An 18,592-nucleotide genomic window follows, 5' to 3' on the forward strand; every position below is an offset into this window, starting at 1 on the left:
AGTATGTAATGTAGAGAGTATGCGATGTATGTGTGTAGCCTTGTGAACTTTTAGCTCTTCTGCTTAGAACATTACCAGGTTAATATTCACCTATACCTGACAGGTAGAATAAGTTGCCTTGAAATATTCAAAAAAAAAAAACACACCAAAAAAACACATGTATTCATGCTGTATAGTTAGAAGAACACCGCTTTTCATTTTCATATTTAATGTGCATCTTTAAGGATCATCAGAGTGGCTAGTAGTGCTGCTGGAGAGTTCCACTTGAGGAGGTAAATCCTCTACTGTCATTCAGAGGAAAAGTAAGTGCAAATGTTATGTTACACAACAAGCAGTCAGTTGTCTGTGGCAGGTTTCTGTAAGTATCTGCAAAGTATCAGATTTCATTAGTTTTGTCATCTATTTTAAAATTTTGTGCCTACAGGCTTTGGGAATAAAGAGGAGGAGGTTAGTCTTTAGGGAAATCTCAGCCTAAATCAGACGATGCCAATTAATTCCAGGTGGCTCATATGGCATATCTTCAAAGTTGATTTTTGCCTTTTGCTCTTAGTGGGAAATTGTCCTGTACATAGAAGGATAGATTTTTAAAACTATATGTGACCGGCACCAAAAAACACAGGATGTCTTTCCTGTAATTTCCTAGATCATTGCATTTCAAATAGCAACCTGTTTTCTGGATATGGCTGATTTTTAGATTTGTGCTGACCACCTTTTCCTCCTGGGACAAGTAAGGAATGGTTTGTGGCCAAATCCTGCTTCTGCACAGACAGGCACTTTGAACTCAAGTTGCTGCCATCGCCACCAGAGCTCATGAGAAAGTGAGGGAGGAGGACAAAATTATTCCAAAATTGTGATCCAGCCATAATAACAATGAAGGCCACCCAGAATTAAGCCATCCTTTTGGATAGTAGACACTGAAAAGCAACCCAAGAAGTACTGTGGTCAGCATTCACACAGAAATGCATACACACAACTCTGGGAAGGATTGAAGAAATCTCTTTGGTGATAACCAGTCAAATTATTTGCAGTGTCTGGAGTTTTGGGGTCCTGACTTGTGGGTTTAGGGTGGTCTTTAAGTAAATAGAATGGGCTGGATTAAGATCTAGTGTTTTATGGAATTTTCTCTGCAATTAATTCACAGCGTGGCTGGAGATGAGGCTATTTTTTGTATATGTTTAGAAAAAAAACACATTTGAATTTAGGAACAAATAAGGGGAGAAGTATCTTGTTTCACTTAAATTAATGCATGATAAAAGAAAAGAAAGGGGACCATTTAGCTAAAGAACAATATGAGATAGTTTGGTAACTAAATATGCTTGGTGTTCTCTGTTGCTAATGTTCAGTGTTTCTTGGTTAGAGGAGGATGTTTGGGTGAATTCATGATTACCTGTGTGATTCTCAGTCAGAAACATATCCAGTGTTTGTCGAGATGGTCTGTGTTCACTGAGAGTAGAACTAAGAGCCATAAGTTTATAGGGCTTTCCATTGGCTCAACAGAACAAAATTGAAAACTGGCTTTCACCAGATCTCTGTCTGGGAGAGGAGATGAGCTGTCCCAGCCACTTCCCTGTTGCTGTGTGATCCAGATTGTCCTGAAAACACAGTTGTGAGTAATTCATTTTAACTAGTGCATCGCTATTTTAGTGCAAGCAACATTCATCTAGTTCGTTCCTCTGTGTTGTTTGGTAGCCAGTGAAGTATCTTCATAGGTACACTAAATGCAACTGAATGTTCATATGACATTTAATTTTTATGAGCAGAACAGCCTCCTGGAACAAATTGCTGAACTGCTAAGCTGCTAGCTCTTCTAATGCCCTCCAGACAATTCATATTGAAAATAAAATGGCAAGTGGAGAACCATCATGCTGTCTGGTTTGGGACAACATATGCACACGTGCACACACACGTGTAGGGCATTGTCTGAGCAGTTTGTGTGATTCCATGTGCCAGGTATTATTTTCAGAATATTCATCGCTTTATGAACCTATATTTGTGCTGTCTTACATGCTTTTTACTCCCTGCTAGAATGTCTCTACTGCTACTGCTGCACTTGCTCTGGCTTTGTACCAGGAGCGAAGATCTGGTTTCTTCAGGCAGACGTGCCAACATTTCAGGCTCGGTGCAGTCAATCAGACCTGCGTAGGTCTGCGAGGTGGCAGCCTTCGCCGTGGTTATGCAACTCTTGTGCATGGCTGCGAGTTGATTAAGACACGAAGGAATGGAGAACCCTACATCTTTTCTTGAGGGAAGCTCACAAAGGGTTTTATGTGTGTCTTTTGAAGATGCTGAGCAGAGCCTTGCTACCTGCAGTGCTGTCTTGCGTGGCAGAATGGAGTCCTTTGGGCTGTTCAAGCGCAAGCTGCCTGGAAAGCTGCAGCGCACGGTCAGGCTAGCATGGGTTCACTTCCCATAACCATTGCTCAACCTCCTGGATATCTGTGATCAAGATCCCAGAGTGTGACTAGCAAGGTCAGTGTTGATTTTTGTTGCCTTTTAAAGTCTTGGTCATGTTTTAGCATGAGATATTACATGCAGCCGAGCTGCTTATTGACTTGATTGAGAAATGTGATGAATTTGAAAGCCTTTTCTGAAGATTTCTCAGCTGAAGGTTATAATGCTTTTCAAGTGCTGTTCCTGGTGCATTAAATGTAGTGGTGCTATTTAAAGCCAAGAATGAAGAGGGAACTCTCTGGCATTAGTTGCCTCGGTTATAAATAATTTTAGATGTTAGGTTTTATATGATGTGGACATGCACAGTGTACTTACAGACCGGCTGGCTGGGCTGTCTGCATTTAATGTCAAAGGGTAATGCTCCATGAAAGGGTAGCTATAGGGACTTCTTCACAGTGACTTTTCATTTGGGGGATTTCACATTGGAAAGAAGGGCTGTTTGATTCTGCAAGGTGCAAAAAGTACACCAGGGAATGCTGGGGGGTACCTCAGAAACAGAGTGTTGTTTAGCCCTCCTAGGATTAAACCTCATAGAAGGAGTTTATTTATGTCATTTGAACTAATTGTTCTTGTTTATGTTGTTTTGTATTGTTCTCATCTATAAACCTAAAATAAATGACAGCAGCGTTCCTAACGCACTGGTTCTGTCTGCTGTGGGTGATACCTACCACTGGTGTGAGGCATGTTCATCGTGTTAGGCATGCCATTTTCAGGGAATGGAATCAATATACTTCTCTGATTTAATTTTTAAAGTTCTCACCAATCCAGAGATGGATCCTACTTTAAATACTTTGTTTCAGAGCAGTATTTGATTGCGAAGGAGATTTGTCAAAGCCTTTGTATAAGAATCTCTGGAATTCTTACTGCCTTAGACTTAAGGTAAATGAAATATGGAAAATAAGCAGTGTGTGAATCTCATTTTTAGATTTCTGTAAGCAAGAGAAAGCAAACTTGGCTTTTAGCACCTGCTATAATTGGCAGATTATTAATACATACTTCATTTCAGGTGTTCCATGCTGAGAAAGTTGTGGCATCTTGATTTAGTGACCTAGAGGCATTAGATACATACTTCAAATAATGTTTTATTGAAAGACTATTAGTCATTCTTATATCACTTCTTATTTATTTATTTATTCATTTATTTATTTTTTTTCAACAGGAAAGCTAACAAGGAGGTAGATAAAGATGTGTCTGGGAAATAATTTCTGCAATGGTTGATTTAATCTCTGAAAATAGTTGAACTGAAAGTAAGCGGTCATAGTTGCTATGCATTTTAGGCTTTCAGAGGAGGGGTTGTTATTCTAAAAATGCTTCAAAATTGGTTGCAAGTGGCTAAATCTTGTACTGAGGGCATTTTGTAATCCCTTTAAAATGTCATCTTTTCTGTGTCCCATAAAAAGGCATATAGAAGCAAGTGAGATAGGAATTCATTTCCTTCCATGACACTTTTGGAAGCAAAGCCATTTCCAGTATAATCTATGAATTCCTTTAGTTTTAAATTAGATAGATTCACCCTTTCTCTCTCCCTCACTCTCTTTTCTCCCTTTGGCCCCCACAGGAAAAAAAAACAACACATTTTATAAAAAATTGAATTTTAAATAATTTTCAATAAAAATGAAATTTCAGTAAAATTTGAGATGGGAAGGAAGGAGGGAAATGAAGCGTGAATCATTAGTTCTTCACTTAATTTCCATTGTTACACCACAAAATGATGCTTCTTTTTGTGCTGTTGAGCTGTTCCCTTTGAGATTGCCCTGTGGAGTGCACAGGAGCACACAGCCCAAACCTTTCTAAAAAATATGTAGTCTTTATACCAATTTCAGCAGTCACCTCAGGAGTTTAAGCACATGGAAGGGCTCTTGTGATTTCTACTTTAAAATTAGTGGCAAAGCCCCTTCTAGCAAATCACCAGCTTTTGTGCAAATCAGTACGGTTTTCAGCAGGGAAAGGTTTGGGATTTAATTTTATCCTTAAGTCATAACTCATATCTTTGTATTAGACCAGAAAACAAAATCAAGGATTGTATTTGCATGTACAGCTCTACTGGTTTGGCAAGGGTTTATTTCATTTATTTATTTATTTATTTATTTTGGCTGGTTTTGAAGAGGACAAAATAGATGGAATTGATCTGATTTAGGCTTTTGCTAATGTCTTGCACAAGAGGATGTAATGGAAACTTAGTAACCATGGGGTAAGAGGTAAAGCCCTGTTACTGATTAGAAACAGTAAATAAAAACAGAAAGCTGCATATCATTTTTTTTCAGGCATTTTCCATCATGGAAAATTATTGTTAATGGCATACCTCTGGAATGAAGTGGAAATGGAGCTAATAGAAATTTTCCAAACATTTTTTTTTAATAATAAAACCAAATGTTAATTCAAGATGGCAATAGTGGAGCTTTCCCACTTTGATACAAGAAAAGCTAATACTTTCAGCCTTTCTAATTGAAAGAGCTTAAAATAAAACCTAAATATTCCCCCAACAACCAAAAATCCAAATAAACTGAGAAAAAGATTATGTATAACAGAAGTCTATATATAAATATACATATATATACACATATATATGATGATATATTATAGAAGGAATAGACAATGAATTTTGAGCTGGTTAATTCAGATAATAAATTGATAATTAGAAAAAGAAAACCTTAAAAAAACTGTGAAGGAAACGTATTTGAAACAATTAAAGAAAGTACTAATTTCATAAATAATGATGTAACACTTAATAATAAATAATACATGATAATAATAAAATGATATAATATTTAATTTGTAAATAATGATATAACTCTTCATAATAAATAACTCAGAGCCCCACTGTTTAGGTAAAAGCTTAGTAAATTTTTTTGTTAAGTTTTGAGATGTAAGTGCAATTTAGAATAGCCTTTGCATTTACATAGGCCAGGATAATTGCTATAAAATGTGCTTATTACCTACTTAAATTGTCATAAGAAGCAAATATGCATGCACATTAGCATGTTTCCACATATTTGGCATCTGCCTAACATCTGTCTTGGGCTGGTGTCATAAATGGATTTTTTTAAGTTTCTTTGCTTCAGTTGGAGATGACATGAGTTCCATCAGCCTTGTGGAAAAGCAGCTTACAATGTTATTCAATAGCTAACATCTTAAAAAAAATAAAAAGTACAATGCCTTAATATTTTGTGGTTTTTTTTGGTAGATCTTTCTTGCATGTGTGCTAGAGAAACATTCTCCATAGGGTCTCAGAGAAGTCACTAGAGGCTTGTTAGCAGAGGTTTAACTACTACGTATAGGATATGCCCCTAGCAGGAGCTCAAGAGCAGTATTGTGATAAGTGGGAGGCAAGAGAGGCAGGGGCTGGATGTTTCAGGTTGTGACCTGGGTGTGTTTGGTTGAGGCTGAAAGAAGCCCTGCTTCCTTCCATGTTGAAGAAACAACAGTTTCTTCCATGTTGGAGAAACTCACAGCTTTGGAGAAAAAGCTCCTGAGTAGCAGAGCTGAGTGCCCTGATGCTGGGGCAAGTGCTCCTGTGACACAGTATCTCAGGCTCATTCTGCATCCATTAAACCTTCTACGTTTTGCTTTTACTGAAGACACCTTGTGGCTTCGTGCTTCTGTTGGAGAAAATAAGTTTGTGCGTCGTAGGCCATGTGGGGCCTTGTTTGGGCCCTCTCCCAAGGCACCATGTGAAGCCACCTCTGGTGCTCCTTTCCCAGGCCCCCAAGGAGATGTCAGACCCATTCGTTTCAGCCCTGGCAAAACATGGCTTTACTTTCACTTACGGATTGAGTGTTAGTTGCAGCTTTGATTTTCTTGCTCTTCTTTGTATACGTTACAAGCTTTTCTATCTAAATTCCCTATTTGTATTTGCACTCTACTCAAGGTGTGGATTCAGGCCAGAAAGCATGTGTGGATTTATTTATTTTTTTTCTTTTTTAGAGAGCATGGCTTTAAATAGATACATTCTTTCTTCAAGGCTTCTCCAAAACTCTGATTTTAGACTTGGGGACTGCTCTATGAGTCAGCACTGCAAACAGTTCCTTTAGCCCCTTTGGGAATATTGGGAGATCAGCAAGTGATAGCTGGTAGTAGCTTGGGACGTGATTAATATTAGGTTAAATGACTCATTCCTGGGTCAAAATAGCTAGTAGGAATTTGTGCCTAATGTGGCCCTTCATGTTGTTACACAAGAAGTGCAGTTTAGCAGATCTATTCTTCCTGCCTATTTTAGTCTAATAATATATTATATTTAACAGGATGTGTTACATTTCTCTTACAGAAGGTCAGGATTTGAGGTATTTTTCTTTCTAAGTACAAAGTGAAAGAGAATTATTAAACAAAAAGTTGAGAGAATTGGCAAGTGATAACTTATTTCAATCTGTACCGCATTCTGTAGGAAGTAATTTCAGTAGGCTGCTTAAACTGTGAGAAGCAACCTGAAATAAAAGTGTTGTAATAAATAGGAAGCCCTTTAAAGACTGTGGAATTGTGATTTAGTTTCTTCAGAAACAATCCTATCACAACATTATAGGGTTAGGCTAATTTACCACTGAGTTTTATAACGATTCTTTTTCTCTCAGATATTTATGATTGTTTTATGTAGGTTAGCACATAGATTGAATTGATTTTTTTTGGGGGGGGGGAAGCTGGGCTTTTATTTTCATATGTAAATACAGATTCATTTTTCTTAATACTATGAAGAATATTCAGAGGTGGGAGCTATGCATATCCTCACAAATAGTTAATTGGACTATTTTTTCTAAATTTTGTGTTCCTTTGAATCTGGTTTGTTCTTACGGGAATATTTGGCTTCAGTGAATGGATTTTTCCAGTTTTATAATCAGAAAATTCCTTGCCAGATCTATTTGCCCTCATTGAGAGATCTCTTTCATATGCAGAAATGAGCCCTCTTAATGATACATGGTCTTACATGCAATTAAAAATCAGAAACCTGTGTGCTGAAAGAATACATAACTAGTTCTCTTATACTCTAGACAGTACTTTAGCTTGCAGTTTGTTCCTCTGCTTTTAGAACTTCATTAATTTTGACTCATTGCAGTTAAAGCAGCTGTCTCTGCTGTGTCTTGGAGTGGAGGCATTTTTTCTCCCAAGTTCAAGTTAACACGGATATCAGCTCTCAGAGCCACTACTAGCATTGCAGAAGTTTCTGGGACATTGATCTAGCATATTTAAAACTTGTATGAATTAATACTCCAGAACTTCAGTGAATTTCAAAATAATAAATCTTTTAATATTTTACATTTTAAAATATTTTTGCTATCAAGGATCTTAAGGCATCCAATGGAAACAACTGTCCATGTAGATACCTGACTGAGAGACTTGAATGCCTACATATGGGATCATCCTAGCAGATTACATCGAGGTGCTCATTACTTTATTTATCTCGACACAGAAAAGATTCCTGCTGGCACTTCATGAATCCTTTTATGAATGCTAATATATCTTTTCAAATCCTGTTGGAGTTACACAAGTTGTACAAACCATGTCATGTTTTCCTTTTTTTCTTGTGGATGTCAAGTTACCTTTGTTACAGTTGGCTGCAAAGTCCTGACTTCCAAGGCGAAGCAGCAGGCTCTATTTTAGATTTCTATTCGAGGAATTGTAATGGTTCACTTAGACGCCAGTCCTGCCAGAACTTTTGTTCATGTTTAACTTCCACACAATATGGGTAGCCATATGGACAAGCACGTGGATACGCTTTTGCAGAGCTAACGCCTCTGGTTATGTAAAACGGCATGCCTTTTTGGCCTGGAGCTGCTGGGCTGTAGCTGTGAGACAAGTCAGAGACAACAGCAGAGCAGCTTTTAATCAGTTTGTCATTTGGGCTCCAACAGTATTTTGGTTTAGTCCGTGCAAGAGTTTTCTTTTTGCAAATGAATGTAAATTATTTTTTTTCAATTCCCTGGGCATAAATTTCTGAATACAGCTCTGTCAATATCTTCATACTCTTTTGACACGAGAAGAGAAAGTCTTAAAGGAGCCTTCTGTAGCAAAATAAAACACATAAAATAGTTCTTTCTTACAGTTCATGCTTTCTAATGTGGTCAGCTGTTTCATAGCAAGAAAAGAATTTCTGATCCAATTCTTTATGGCAAGAATGAGCTGCAAAAATCCCTGGAGTCAGAGAACTGTTGGATGAGGCACTAGATTAATCCAAGTACGATATAGTTGCTAAGGAGCCGAAAATGCTAAAACCAAAGCTCTCTAAAGACAAAACTGAAGCTATAAAGTAATGTTGTTGGTCAGGACACTGTTGGATTTGTAACTAGAAACAAACTGGGAGCCAAACTGGAAGAGTTTTTGTTTGGGGTTGCTCCCTGCATAAGACATGTACATGTATAGACTGTGTTCAGAATACTATAGGAAGTTAGGGAAGAGAATTATGTACTTGTAGTATCCTTAGGGTTTGTCTACACTGGCAGGTAAATTAGCTTCTGGTTTGCTCCCAGCCTGTGGTCTCCCAATGGAAGTCATGCAGATGCTGTGTGGGTATACTGCAGCTTGTCTGGGGACAGTTGACATCCCTAAAATACTTCTTGTGGAAAAGTGAGCAATGTTGTGTCGTGCTGTGGTTGTGTACTGTTGGTGGAGTAAGGGTTAGTTAGTCCTTTCTGTCGTTACTATCTACTTCCTCCTGTTTCCTAATTCAAAGTCCTTATTTTGAATCAAATCCTGACCCCAACGATATAACTTGCAGTTTTGCTGTTGGCCTCAGTCTGACCAGGTTTGTGTATTTAATAGCAAGAACTGTTTGTCTTGCTCTGTGAATATGACAACATGCCCTTGACAGGTCTATGCTAATTCTGCACAGTGCAAGAGGTTTTGAAATGTGTGTATCTACAAATTCAAACAGTGCATAAAATGTCCATAAGAGATTTTATAGGTGTTTTCTAGATGCTATAGCAAGAACTATGATTGTAGGGAATCAATAAGTCTATCAGAATGCAAATTTGAAATTAAACTACTTTCTTCAGCTTGTTCTACATTCTTGGAAATAAAGAATTCCAGTTCCCCTGGTTAAATTTGGGCCCATTCTCCTGTCACTACCACATCTATGGCCACGTTTAGGAAGTAGTGGGCAGTAGTTCTCAATATTTTTTTCCCTTTCTGAATTGTCTTTTATTAATAAAGCCACTTGGGAACTATTTACATGTGGTGTTATGCCAGAGAGTGGTTCCAGCCCTAGGTGTGGCAGAAATTCATAGCCCAGTGCAGTGCATCACCACTAACCCAGCAGGAGCCTACTGGAAAGCCATCGGAGGGAGCATAACACCACCAACAGGCTAGCCTCATGCTCAGCTCATCTGGGGGGAAGGCTAGCTTTTAGAAGTCAAGAAGCGTTTCTGTATTCAGCAGATTACGAAGTAATTACAGTATTTATTTATTTTAAGGAGGAATGTTTTCCCATGATTAATAGATTAATTTATGCATTAACAACAGTTTCTAATGGATCTACATAGTTGGAAATGATTCAGCACTGGCCTTGAGGATGTTAACTATAATCCATGCAAGTAATTACCAAGTTATTAATGGACTTCCTAGAGGCTGAAACATTGGGAAATAAATGCCTAGATATAGTAATGGGTGAGAATGATGCAGTTTAATAGCCGTTTCTTTCTGTTTTCACCCAAGAAAACCGATTAGCAGCATAAACCTCAATCATAACTTCTTGTTTTTGTCTTCTGACTGGATGTTTCCAAGGCTAAATTTTAAAGAGGGAGATAGGAGAATGGGGTTGATAATGAGCTCCTGGCAATTAGGTCTGACATGGAGAGATCTACAGTGGAGATGGTACCATACAACTGGTGGAAAGCAGAGTTATGAGAACAAGGAGATTCCCTTAGCTTCAGAAGTGGGCAAGGCTTAGCTAGAAAGGAGACACAGTTTGTATTTAGCAGGGATTTGCTCTGCATGAGGGGAAGCAGGAGCATTGACATCACTGGAGCTTTCCTCCCTACGCCTTTTAGCATCTTTTTAATGTTCTCTGAACAAAAAGAGAGATACTGAAAGACAAGTGTTTTAAGAGAAACAATATACTGTGAATAATGTTGACTGGAAATTCTACTGCTTGTTTAGGGCGGGGTTGTCTGCCACTGAAAGTAATAAAAATACAGCTGTATATTATCCATTGGAGTTTAGTTTATTCTGGAAGCTAATTTTTAAGAAACTGAGGATTATTTATTGATCGTGTCACAGGAGTATTTGGACTATTCTAATTCCAGTCTTCAGCATTAGACTGAATTAAATTTTTTACATTTCAAGCCATATAAAGTAGAAGAAGCTATACGGTGTGCCTACCCCAGTTCAGCAGAATGGTCTCTAACCACACTGTAAATAGAGACTCTTCTCTCTTGTTTCTTATCACAGCAATACTTTTCAAATTAATTATATTCTTTTAAAATGTACTTAGCAAAAGCAGTTTTCATGCTATGCTCTAGGATTCAGGTTTCAAAGTGTTGCAAAGTGGTTCTCAAAGAGCTCAGCACACTTCTAAGTCAAATTGTTTTTTACAAGGGCAGCAAATGTGAAAGCTGGGAAGACTTAGATTTCATGTCAGAGACAAAGTTTTACATCCACACTTTTTTTTGTCATCCAGGATGTTTAAAAAGAGTCCCCTGGGGATGAATGGGGGGTACCTTCTCACCTGCGTATGCTTTGTATGTAAGCAGACAGGGGTATTCCAGTGTAGAAAGCGGCATCCTGATGAGATGTTATGATGCGAAGAGGGTGGATATGATTTATCTGAGCAGCAGCAAGACTTTCTCCCTCCCCGCCTTCGCTGGGCAAATCATTTGCCAGCTCCCAGCTCTCCAATCACCTGAGGCTGTGGAGCCTCCACCCCCTCTGCCGCAGCAGCTCGCACACCACCTACAGCTTGCTTTTAAGCAAATATTTCAATAAAATCACTTTCAGTCATTACTCTGACGTTTAGGACTACAGAAGTTCAGGACTGGGCAAGAGAAGCAGAAGTTTGCCTAGCAGAAGTTGCTCTGAATCAGGTTTGTAATGCTAAAAGAAGCAGTCTGAAAACAATGCAGCTTTTCATATGAAACTCTGCTTTTAACATATGTGCTTTTTGAATAGTGAGACATGTGCTATGCAGAATTAAATTTAGTGTGCTTTACATTGTTACATCTCTAAGTGCGAATTAATGTGTTAATACAGAAGATGTGATCTATGTTTTCCTTCTCAGTCTGAATGGAAGGTATTTCTGCTTTTAGGTAGTAAATTTTTCCTTTTCCATTTATGCATATTCTGTTACAGGTGCTGCTTTCCAGTTTTAGGGCCTTATGTATTATTTGGGTGCACTGCTTTAAATATTGCAAGACAGTGGAAAATTTTTGAAAGTCCTGGGCACAACATCAACTTTTAGGACATCAAAAAGTTGCAGTTGCAGTAGAATCATGTATTGCGTGGGCATTTGTGTACACACGTACAAATCATAGACTATAGTTATGCTTAACCTCTGATTTTTATTTTTATTTTTTTACTTTCATGTATTATTGCACTAGATACTGCAACTTTGAATAAGGTCTTGCAATAACATATCTTGAATAATAAATCCTGCAAACAAGATTTTTCACCAAAATTAAACAGAGTTAAAACAACTGGTGCAACTGGTAAAACTTTTCACAGGTTTTTACAGGAAACTGAGGCTGAAGAAAGACTGAATTAATCTGTATATATTTATATTTCTGCATTTTGAGTATGTTACAAATTTGTTGGGGGTATTTTCTCAGTAATTTATATGCTATTTAAAGTGTAAAACTACTGCACCTAATGAAGTATATTACAACATACAATGTGAAGTCAACAAAATAGATTAGAAGTAAATTAAATTACTTTTGCTTAAGAAATCTTTAAATATACATCTTGATAACAGTATAACAACTTTCAGAGGTATTATGTGGCTATATAATACTTTTCATATGAGAATTTTTATCATTTTCATTAGAACTTTAAGTGGAAAATTTAGTACAAAATATTGACTTGCAACACAGAGGTTATTTAATCAATAGTTGTTTTGTTCCATGTACAGCTTGGGTTTGATGAGTACTGACTTAAATCACTCATTTAGCATAATTAAAATGTCATTTTGAAATGAACGTGTGGTACAATTCACAACGACTTTATGATATAACAGTAATTTTTCTGCGCTATCAATATCCACCTATTGTTTGCGTTTTGTTTTGGGGTAGGAGGCTGTTAGCTTTTTTCACATAGAGAATGCTTTGTGAGAATGGTGGCTTTTACAGACTATGAAGTAGTCAGTGCAATTTTAAAGATGAATAGAAACTTTCCATGTGGAGACTTTGCCCCTTGCTTTCTGTTTGTAGACACAATTTTTTTCATAGCAAACCTTTGCTGCTAGAAGAGGGCTAGCAATGGATGGCCATTAAATGTGGCTGATCATCCATCTGAATGGGAGACCTGCCATGAGTTATAAGGCTGAACTCATCTGCTTGAGCTAGCATTCAGATGAACATAGATCAAGCAGTAAAATAGCTGGTTTACAACCAGGAATTTTCCTGACCAGTAAAGACTGAAGTTAAGAAGAAGGGTCTGTCATCAGCAGAGTCTGTCAGAACAAACAAGACGATAAGGGGCAGAAGGAATGGGAGAAGGATCCATGCTTAGTCAAGTACTCCAACATACAGTATATATGTCCATGAGACGTGAGGAGCTTATGTTTTTTCCTCTGTGTTAGATAGGTCTGTCCAATTCCTTTCCTGTCCAAACTAGGTGCTCCAGTCCCTCCTGTCCCTTTGTTGCATGCTGTTGAAGGGGTAAAACTAAGCTGTGACGTGCTCGGCTGCACATTTCTTTCTAGGAACGTTTTCAAGGAAGGGAGAGGCTTTAACGCGGACTGAGCATTGGTTCTCAAGTCCCGGGCAGTTGAACTGGGGCCTCCCCTTTTCAGAGGACCGCTGGAGCTGTTTTCTGTGTTATAGAATAATCCGTAGCTAAAGAAAAACTTAATCCAGGGGCGACGTCAGGAGTATGGTGACCCAGTGCAGGCAGAGCCAGGGAGCTGCCAACTGAGTTGTTTGCGGCAAAAGGATCTTGCCAAGGTCAGTGACGAGTGGACTTATAGGTGTTTGCTTGTGACAGATGTCTCTGTGAAGTAGACTTCACCGACGTGGCGCCTAGCGCAGGTTTGAACACGTGGGAGAAGCAGCAGCTTGGGCCTGCTCCTCGCCTCACTCAGGGATAACTGCCCGCTGTTGGTCAGCGTCAAGCTCAAGCTGTCAAGCATGCCTTGCCAGGAGGCCTTGGAGAAGGGCCTGGGCTGGTCAGCTGTGCACAGGCAGCCCTCAGGGGCCTCGGCCAGAGCTGCTGCCAGCAGAAACAGCGAGGAAGCAGAGGCCCCAGCGGTCAGCCTGCTGGGAAGGGGCAGGTTTCCACTGCAGCAGGAGTAAGGCCCTTTTTCAGTGCCGTGGCAGCAGTGTGAGCTTGTCCAGGATAATGCTGCCACCAAAAGGTACTCCCAGCTCCTGCTGGAGCCTTCCTGCTTCTGTGGCTAGTGGCTGACTGTGGGACCTGCTTAGCCACAGTGTGACAGTGAGGTGTGCTTGTGTGACAGCACACGTCCCTGTGGACCTGCGCCCAGGTCGTTCCTCTGGATTACCTTCTTCTGCATTGCAGTACCTTGCGGGTGGCACCTTGGAAGAAGGTTAAGCTTGCCAGTGATTTCTGAAGACACTTTGTCACCTCCTATGCCATTTAGGGCCGTGTGGAGACCAAATAAGCCCATCAGTTCTTCCTGTCAAGTATGAAGTGATGGATGCTGGATTCTTTGGATGTCTGTGCCAAATCTGAATGGGGCCCCTGTCTGAGGCAGCACTCTGTACTTGGTACATTGCAACAGGAGTTGTGAAACAGCACTCAGACATTGTTTGTTGTATATTCGCACATAATTAGTAAACAGCGTGAGATATTCTGGATTGCAGAGGTCATCGTAGAAGGCTATGTGTTCTTCAAGTCCATGTTAGGATGGATATACCTAAAATGATATGTTTCTCCGGTATGAGGGATTTTTTTCCTCTACAGACACAAGGTTTGTATCTTGTACCTTGTCTTTGCTTGTGCTCCAATTTTTAAAGACTAAAGAGAGGGTGACTTTGAGTCAGAAGAGGTGTTTCATCTTACTGGCTTGTGGTTGGCAAGAGCCAGCCTCCTGTTCTCTCCACTGGAGTAGGAGAAAGTAGAAGCAGAAGAAATACATATTTTGTCATATGGATTGCCTCTCAGCAGAGAAAACTCTAACAGCACCCAGCTGGCCACTGTGATAAATGACTTTACAGTCTTCAGGACTTGTCCCAGATTGCAAAGGAACAGAGTAATCTGAGATGCCATTTGAATAACAAAAGTCTTGGAAACTGATTAGTGTTGAGAGAACAAAGTCTGACAGAATACTTTTTCCTGTTAATGAAATACCAAATGATCTATCATTTGAGGGGAAAAAAAAAAAAAAAGGTAATAAATCACTCCTTAAAAACAAAACCACCCTTATTTCTGCAACATTGAAATTGCTAAGAGGAAGGGCATGGAGTCACAATTGTGTTGCTGCCTGTCACCATGGGCTGCAGCCTTATGAATATATCGAAATTGCATCTTAAGTGATTGCTACTGATTCAGAAGTGTCATTATAGGAAAACGTAACAGTCTTGGGAATACTTGTCAAAGTACAAGCCAGGACAGAAAAGCCTACCTTTGAGGGAATGGGGTGTTTTTACTAGAGTTGAGGAGCTACAGTAGGGGATTTTGTCTGAGTAGTTCAATATCGATTCCCCTCAGAAGAGCTGCTGGATATCTTCTGTTTGCCAACATTCACATCATATTGGTTCCCAAGCTGGTGTGTGAAATTGCCTCAGTGGCTGAAGTCTGGACACTGCAGGCAGATATTTATATCTGGGAATCTGAAGGGCCAAACTGCCTAATTGCAACAGAGCCTTGGAAACTTGCCTGTCTTGCCTTCTTGCTCTGTCCTGGGGCAGCCATCAACTTTCTAACGGGCACTAAACATCACTGTCTGGAGCTATTCAATTCCATTCACTCTCCTTTATCAACCTCCCTTTCCCTGAAAGGTGAATGGAGACTTTAATGAACCCTCTTTAAAGATGAAAGTGACAAGTCAGTGTGCTTGGGGAGCTACAGGAAGAGGAGGAACATGTTTCTGCTCAGATCTCTCTCTCTCTCTTTAATACCTGAGGGGATATTTTTCAGGCAATCTTGCATTCAGGATGGCTGTCCTCTTGCTTCCGAGTCTTTGTTCCAGGATCAAATACTGCCATAGTGAGACATCCATCTTGAAAGTCGTTGTTAGTAGATTGAACTTTTGTGGGTAGAAATGCCCTTTACTGATTCAGGAGACTGATATGTATGCGGAGGGATATACCAGCAGAGTATCTTTGTCTAAATGAAAATCATTTCCTATGAGGATTGCTCTTAAAAAATCATAAGCACAGTGTAGATATTTATGGTATGGGCTGCAACGACAAATATCAGCTTGGGGAGATGGCAGATGGCATAGCTTAATTCTTACCAAACTGTTAGTCATCTATAATGCAATTGCACAAAGAAAGACAGCACCTGTACAGTAACACTGTCTCTTTGAGATATTATTTTCTATTGGATTTCAGTGTCCTGCATTCCAGCCAAATGCTTTGGACCTTCTGCTACCATCTGGTTTGAGCTGGGAAGCAAACCACCAGTGTTCCTCTTAGCAGGCACCCATATGACAAGCCAGAGAAATGCTCCTCACCTACTGGCCTTCAGGACCTAGCTGGTCACAAAATCTGACCTCATGGGCAAGAACTTACTGCACCCCACACTGCGACAAGCACTCAGGGTACTGAAGAAACTGCAGTTGGTGTGGGATGAGTAGTTATCCTACTGGTTCTTGTTAGAAGCTTGCCAGGGAGAGCTTATACATTTCTTTTAAAGATAATTATTTCTGGGAAACATTGTTTGTGTGGGAAGGAGTAGAAACACTGTTTTAATCTACTTTCAAGCTGTTTTTTACTGAAGTGAATTCTAAAGGCAAAAGCCATGTCATTTGAATCCAAAAAGATATTTCATTGGCTCTGTCAGAATGCTGTATTTTAAAGCTTTTGGTGTTTATAGCCTTGATGTTGGAGTTTTACATCTTAAAAATCCATATTTATTGGTGATGATCCTTATTGTAAAAGCCTTAATGATTCGTGAGATGACAGATGTCTGTTTTGGTAATGTTTTAGAAATGGTTAAGAAGAAGCCAACAACAAATAGAAGCTATTCCTTCTTTTTTCTTTCTTTTCTTTTTTTTTTTAAATATATATATATTATATATATATAATATATATATATATTTTAAATATAACTGAATTTTAAATGTAACTGAATCCCTCATATGTTTTGTGGGGAAAAAGAACATGATGGCTTTTTTAATGTCAACAACAAATAGAAGCTATTCCTTCTTTTTTCTTTCTTTTTTTTTTTAATATATATATATTATATATATATATTAAATATAACTGAATCCCTCATATGTTTTGTGGGGAAAAAGAACATGATGGCTTTTTTAATGCCATAGAAAAGAGTAAATGTATTAATAAGTAGGTGTGATTGAAGTTCTTCATGCCTTTCTTTGGCTGTTTTTCACTGTTTCTGGGGTACTTGTTATGCACTGCAATGACGTATTTTATTTCAGAGCTTTCCATCCACCATGTTGCCCTGTGGACCAGCTTTGACCTTTGTTCGGTGCCTGGTACGGAAGAAGAATGTTGGCGGTGAAAGCCTTGAGGACTCCAAGTTGTGCCGATGCTTGTCGACGGTGGACCTTATAGCACTGGGAGTAGGAAGTACCCTTGGTGCTGGTGTTTACGTCCTTGCTGGAGAAGTAGCCAAATCTGATTCTGGACCTAGCATTGTTGTTTCCTTCCTCATTGCTGCCCTGGCGTCTGTGATGGCAGGTCTCTGCTACGCCGAGTTTGGTGCTCGTGTTCCCAAGACTGGTTCTGCGTATTTGTATACTTACGTAACTGTTGGTGAGCTGTGGGCTTTTATCACCGGTTGGAATCTCATTTTATCCTATATTATAGGTAAGCCAAGAAACAAACACAGGACTTGAGGGTTTCTGAGAAAGCAGACATAAGTTACGTATTTGTGTCTTTCTGTCTCTGTATTTAGCTACGGTTTCTTTTTATTCCTACTGGGATCAAATAACCAAGGTAATTTGATTAGGCTTTTTCCTCCTGTTCATTGCCACTATAAAGAGACAAGATGCTTTGTAAACAGTCAGTCTTCAGCAGCAGGAACTAAGTAACTAATACAAAAGTTTTGTTAGACAGTAGTGATGGTGCACAGGAATAAACACAATTTCATTGCTGTATTTGGTCAGCAAGAATAATTTCAGTGAAATCAATATTTTTTCTAAACATACACAGAAAGACATTTATAAGGGCCCCATCACTATAGTATCTCCCTTCAAGAAATTCATGATGCTTAATTTCTAATTTGTTACTATAATCTCATGCTAATTAAATGATGTCCTATGTTGTGATTCCATAAAACACAAAGTTTACCATATCTGGGTAATATCAATGCTTATGTGGCAGACATTCAAATAACTACTTCAGTGCTTTGGCAAAGATGACAAATTTGATTTATATGTGTTTTCTTCCAGAGGTACGTGTTCTGGTATATTGTGTATAAGCATGCCTATCTGTATATACATATGTATATCTACTTACAGGAATGTTGCCCAAATCACTACAAAATCAATATAACTGTTGTTTTAAAGTGCATTCGTGGTAGGAAACTGGTTAAAATATGGTTGTATTTAGCTATGGCCCCATACATTGTTTACCAGAAGCAAGTATTGGTCTTAAATACTAACTAGCAATATAAATTTTGCTAGTGATTTTTTTTTGGGCTTTATTTCCAGGTGGACAATCTTTCCTTTGTGTTCTTTATTAAACCATTTTCTTACATTGTTTTCCATTGTTTAATGTACCATAATTCAACTTTAGAAGTAAGTGTCTTCCAGAATGACACCAAGTGTAAATGATATAGAAATAATTTTGCAATATTTGGGGAACAAATGAAGTACAAATTTGTATATTTTAGTTGTAGAATAATCTTATCATTTAAA

General features: G+C 38.7%; 1 protein-coding gene across 8 annotated transcripts in view; it reads left to right on the forward strand.

Annotated features, from left to right (window-relative positions):
- The window catches only part of SLC7A2 (solute carrier family 7 member 2), a 52,513-nt gene that overhangs the window by 14,283 nt on the left and 19,638 nt on the right, over positions 1-18,592 (forward strand). For 2 of the 8 annotated variants that reach the window (XM_080589594.1, XM_080589592.1), the window contains exons 1-2: positions 11,309-11,456; positions 17,150-17,540. In XM_080589594.1, coding sequence (XP_080445720.1) covers positions 17,165-17,540 — 376 coding nt within the window. In that variant the 5' untranslated portion in view covers positions 11,309-11,456; positions 17,150-17,164. Of the gene's footprint in view, positions 1-2,282; positions 2,470-2,500; positions 3,699-11,308; positions 11,457-17,149; positions 17,541-18,592 lie in introns of those variants that run through there. The other 6 variants (XM_080589591.1, XM_080589588.1, XM_080589589.1 and 3 more) reach the window with 5 other exon arrangements.

Source organism: Anser brachyrhynchus (assembly GCF_964034855.1).
Source record: "Anser brachyrhynchus genome assembly, chromosome: 4".
Lineage (NCBI taxonomy): Eukaryota > Metazoa > Chordata > Aves > Anseriformes > Anatidae > Anser > Anser brachyrhynchus.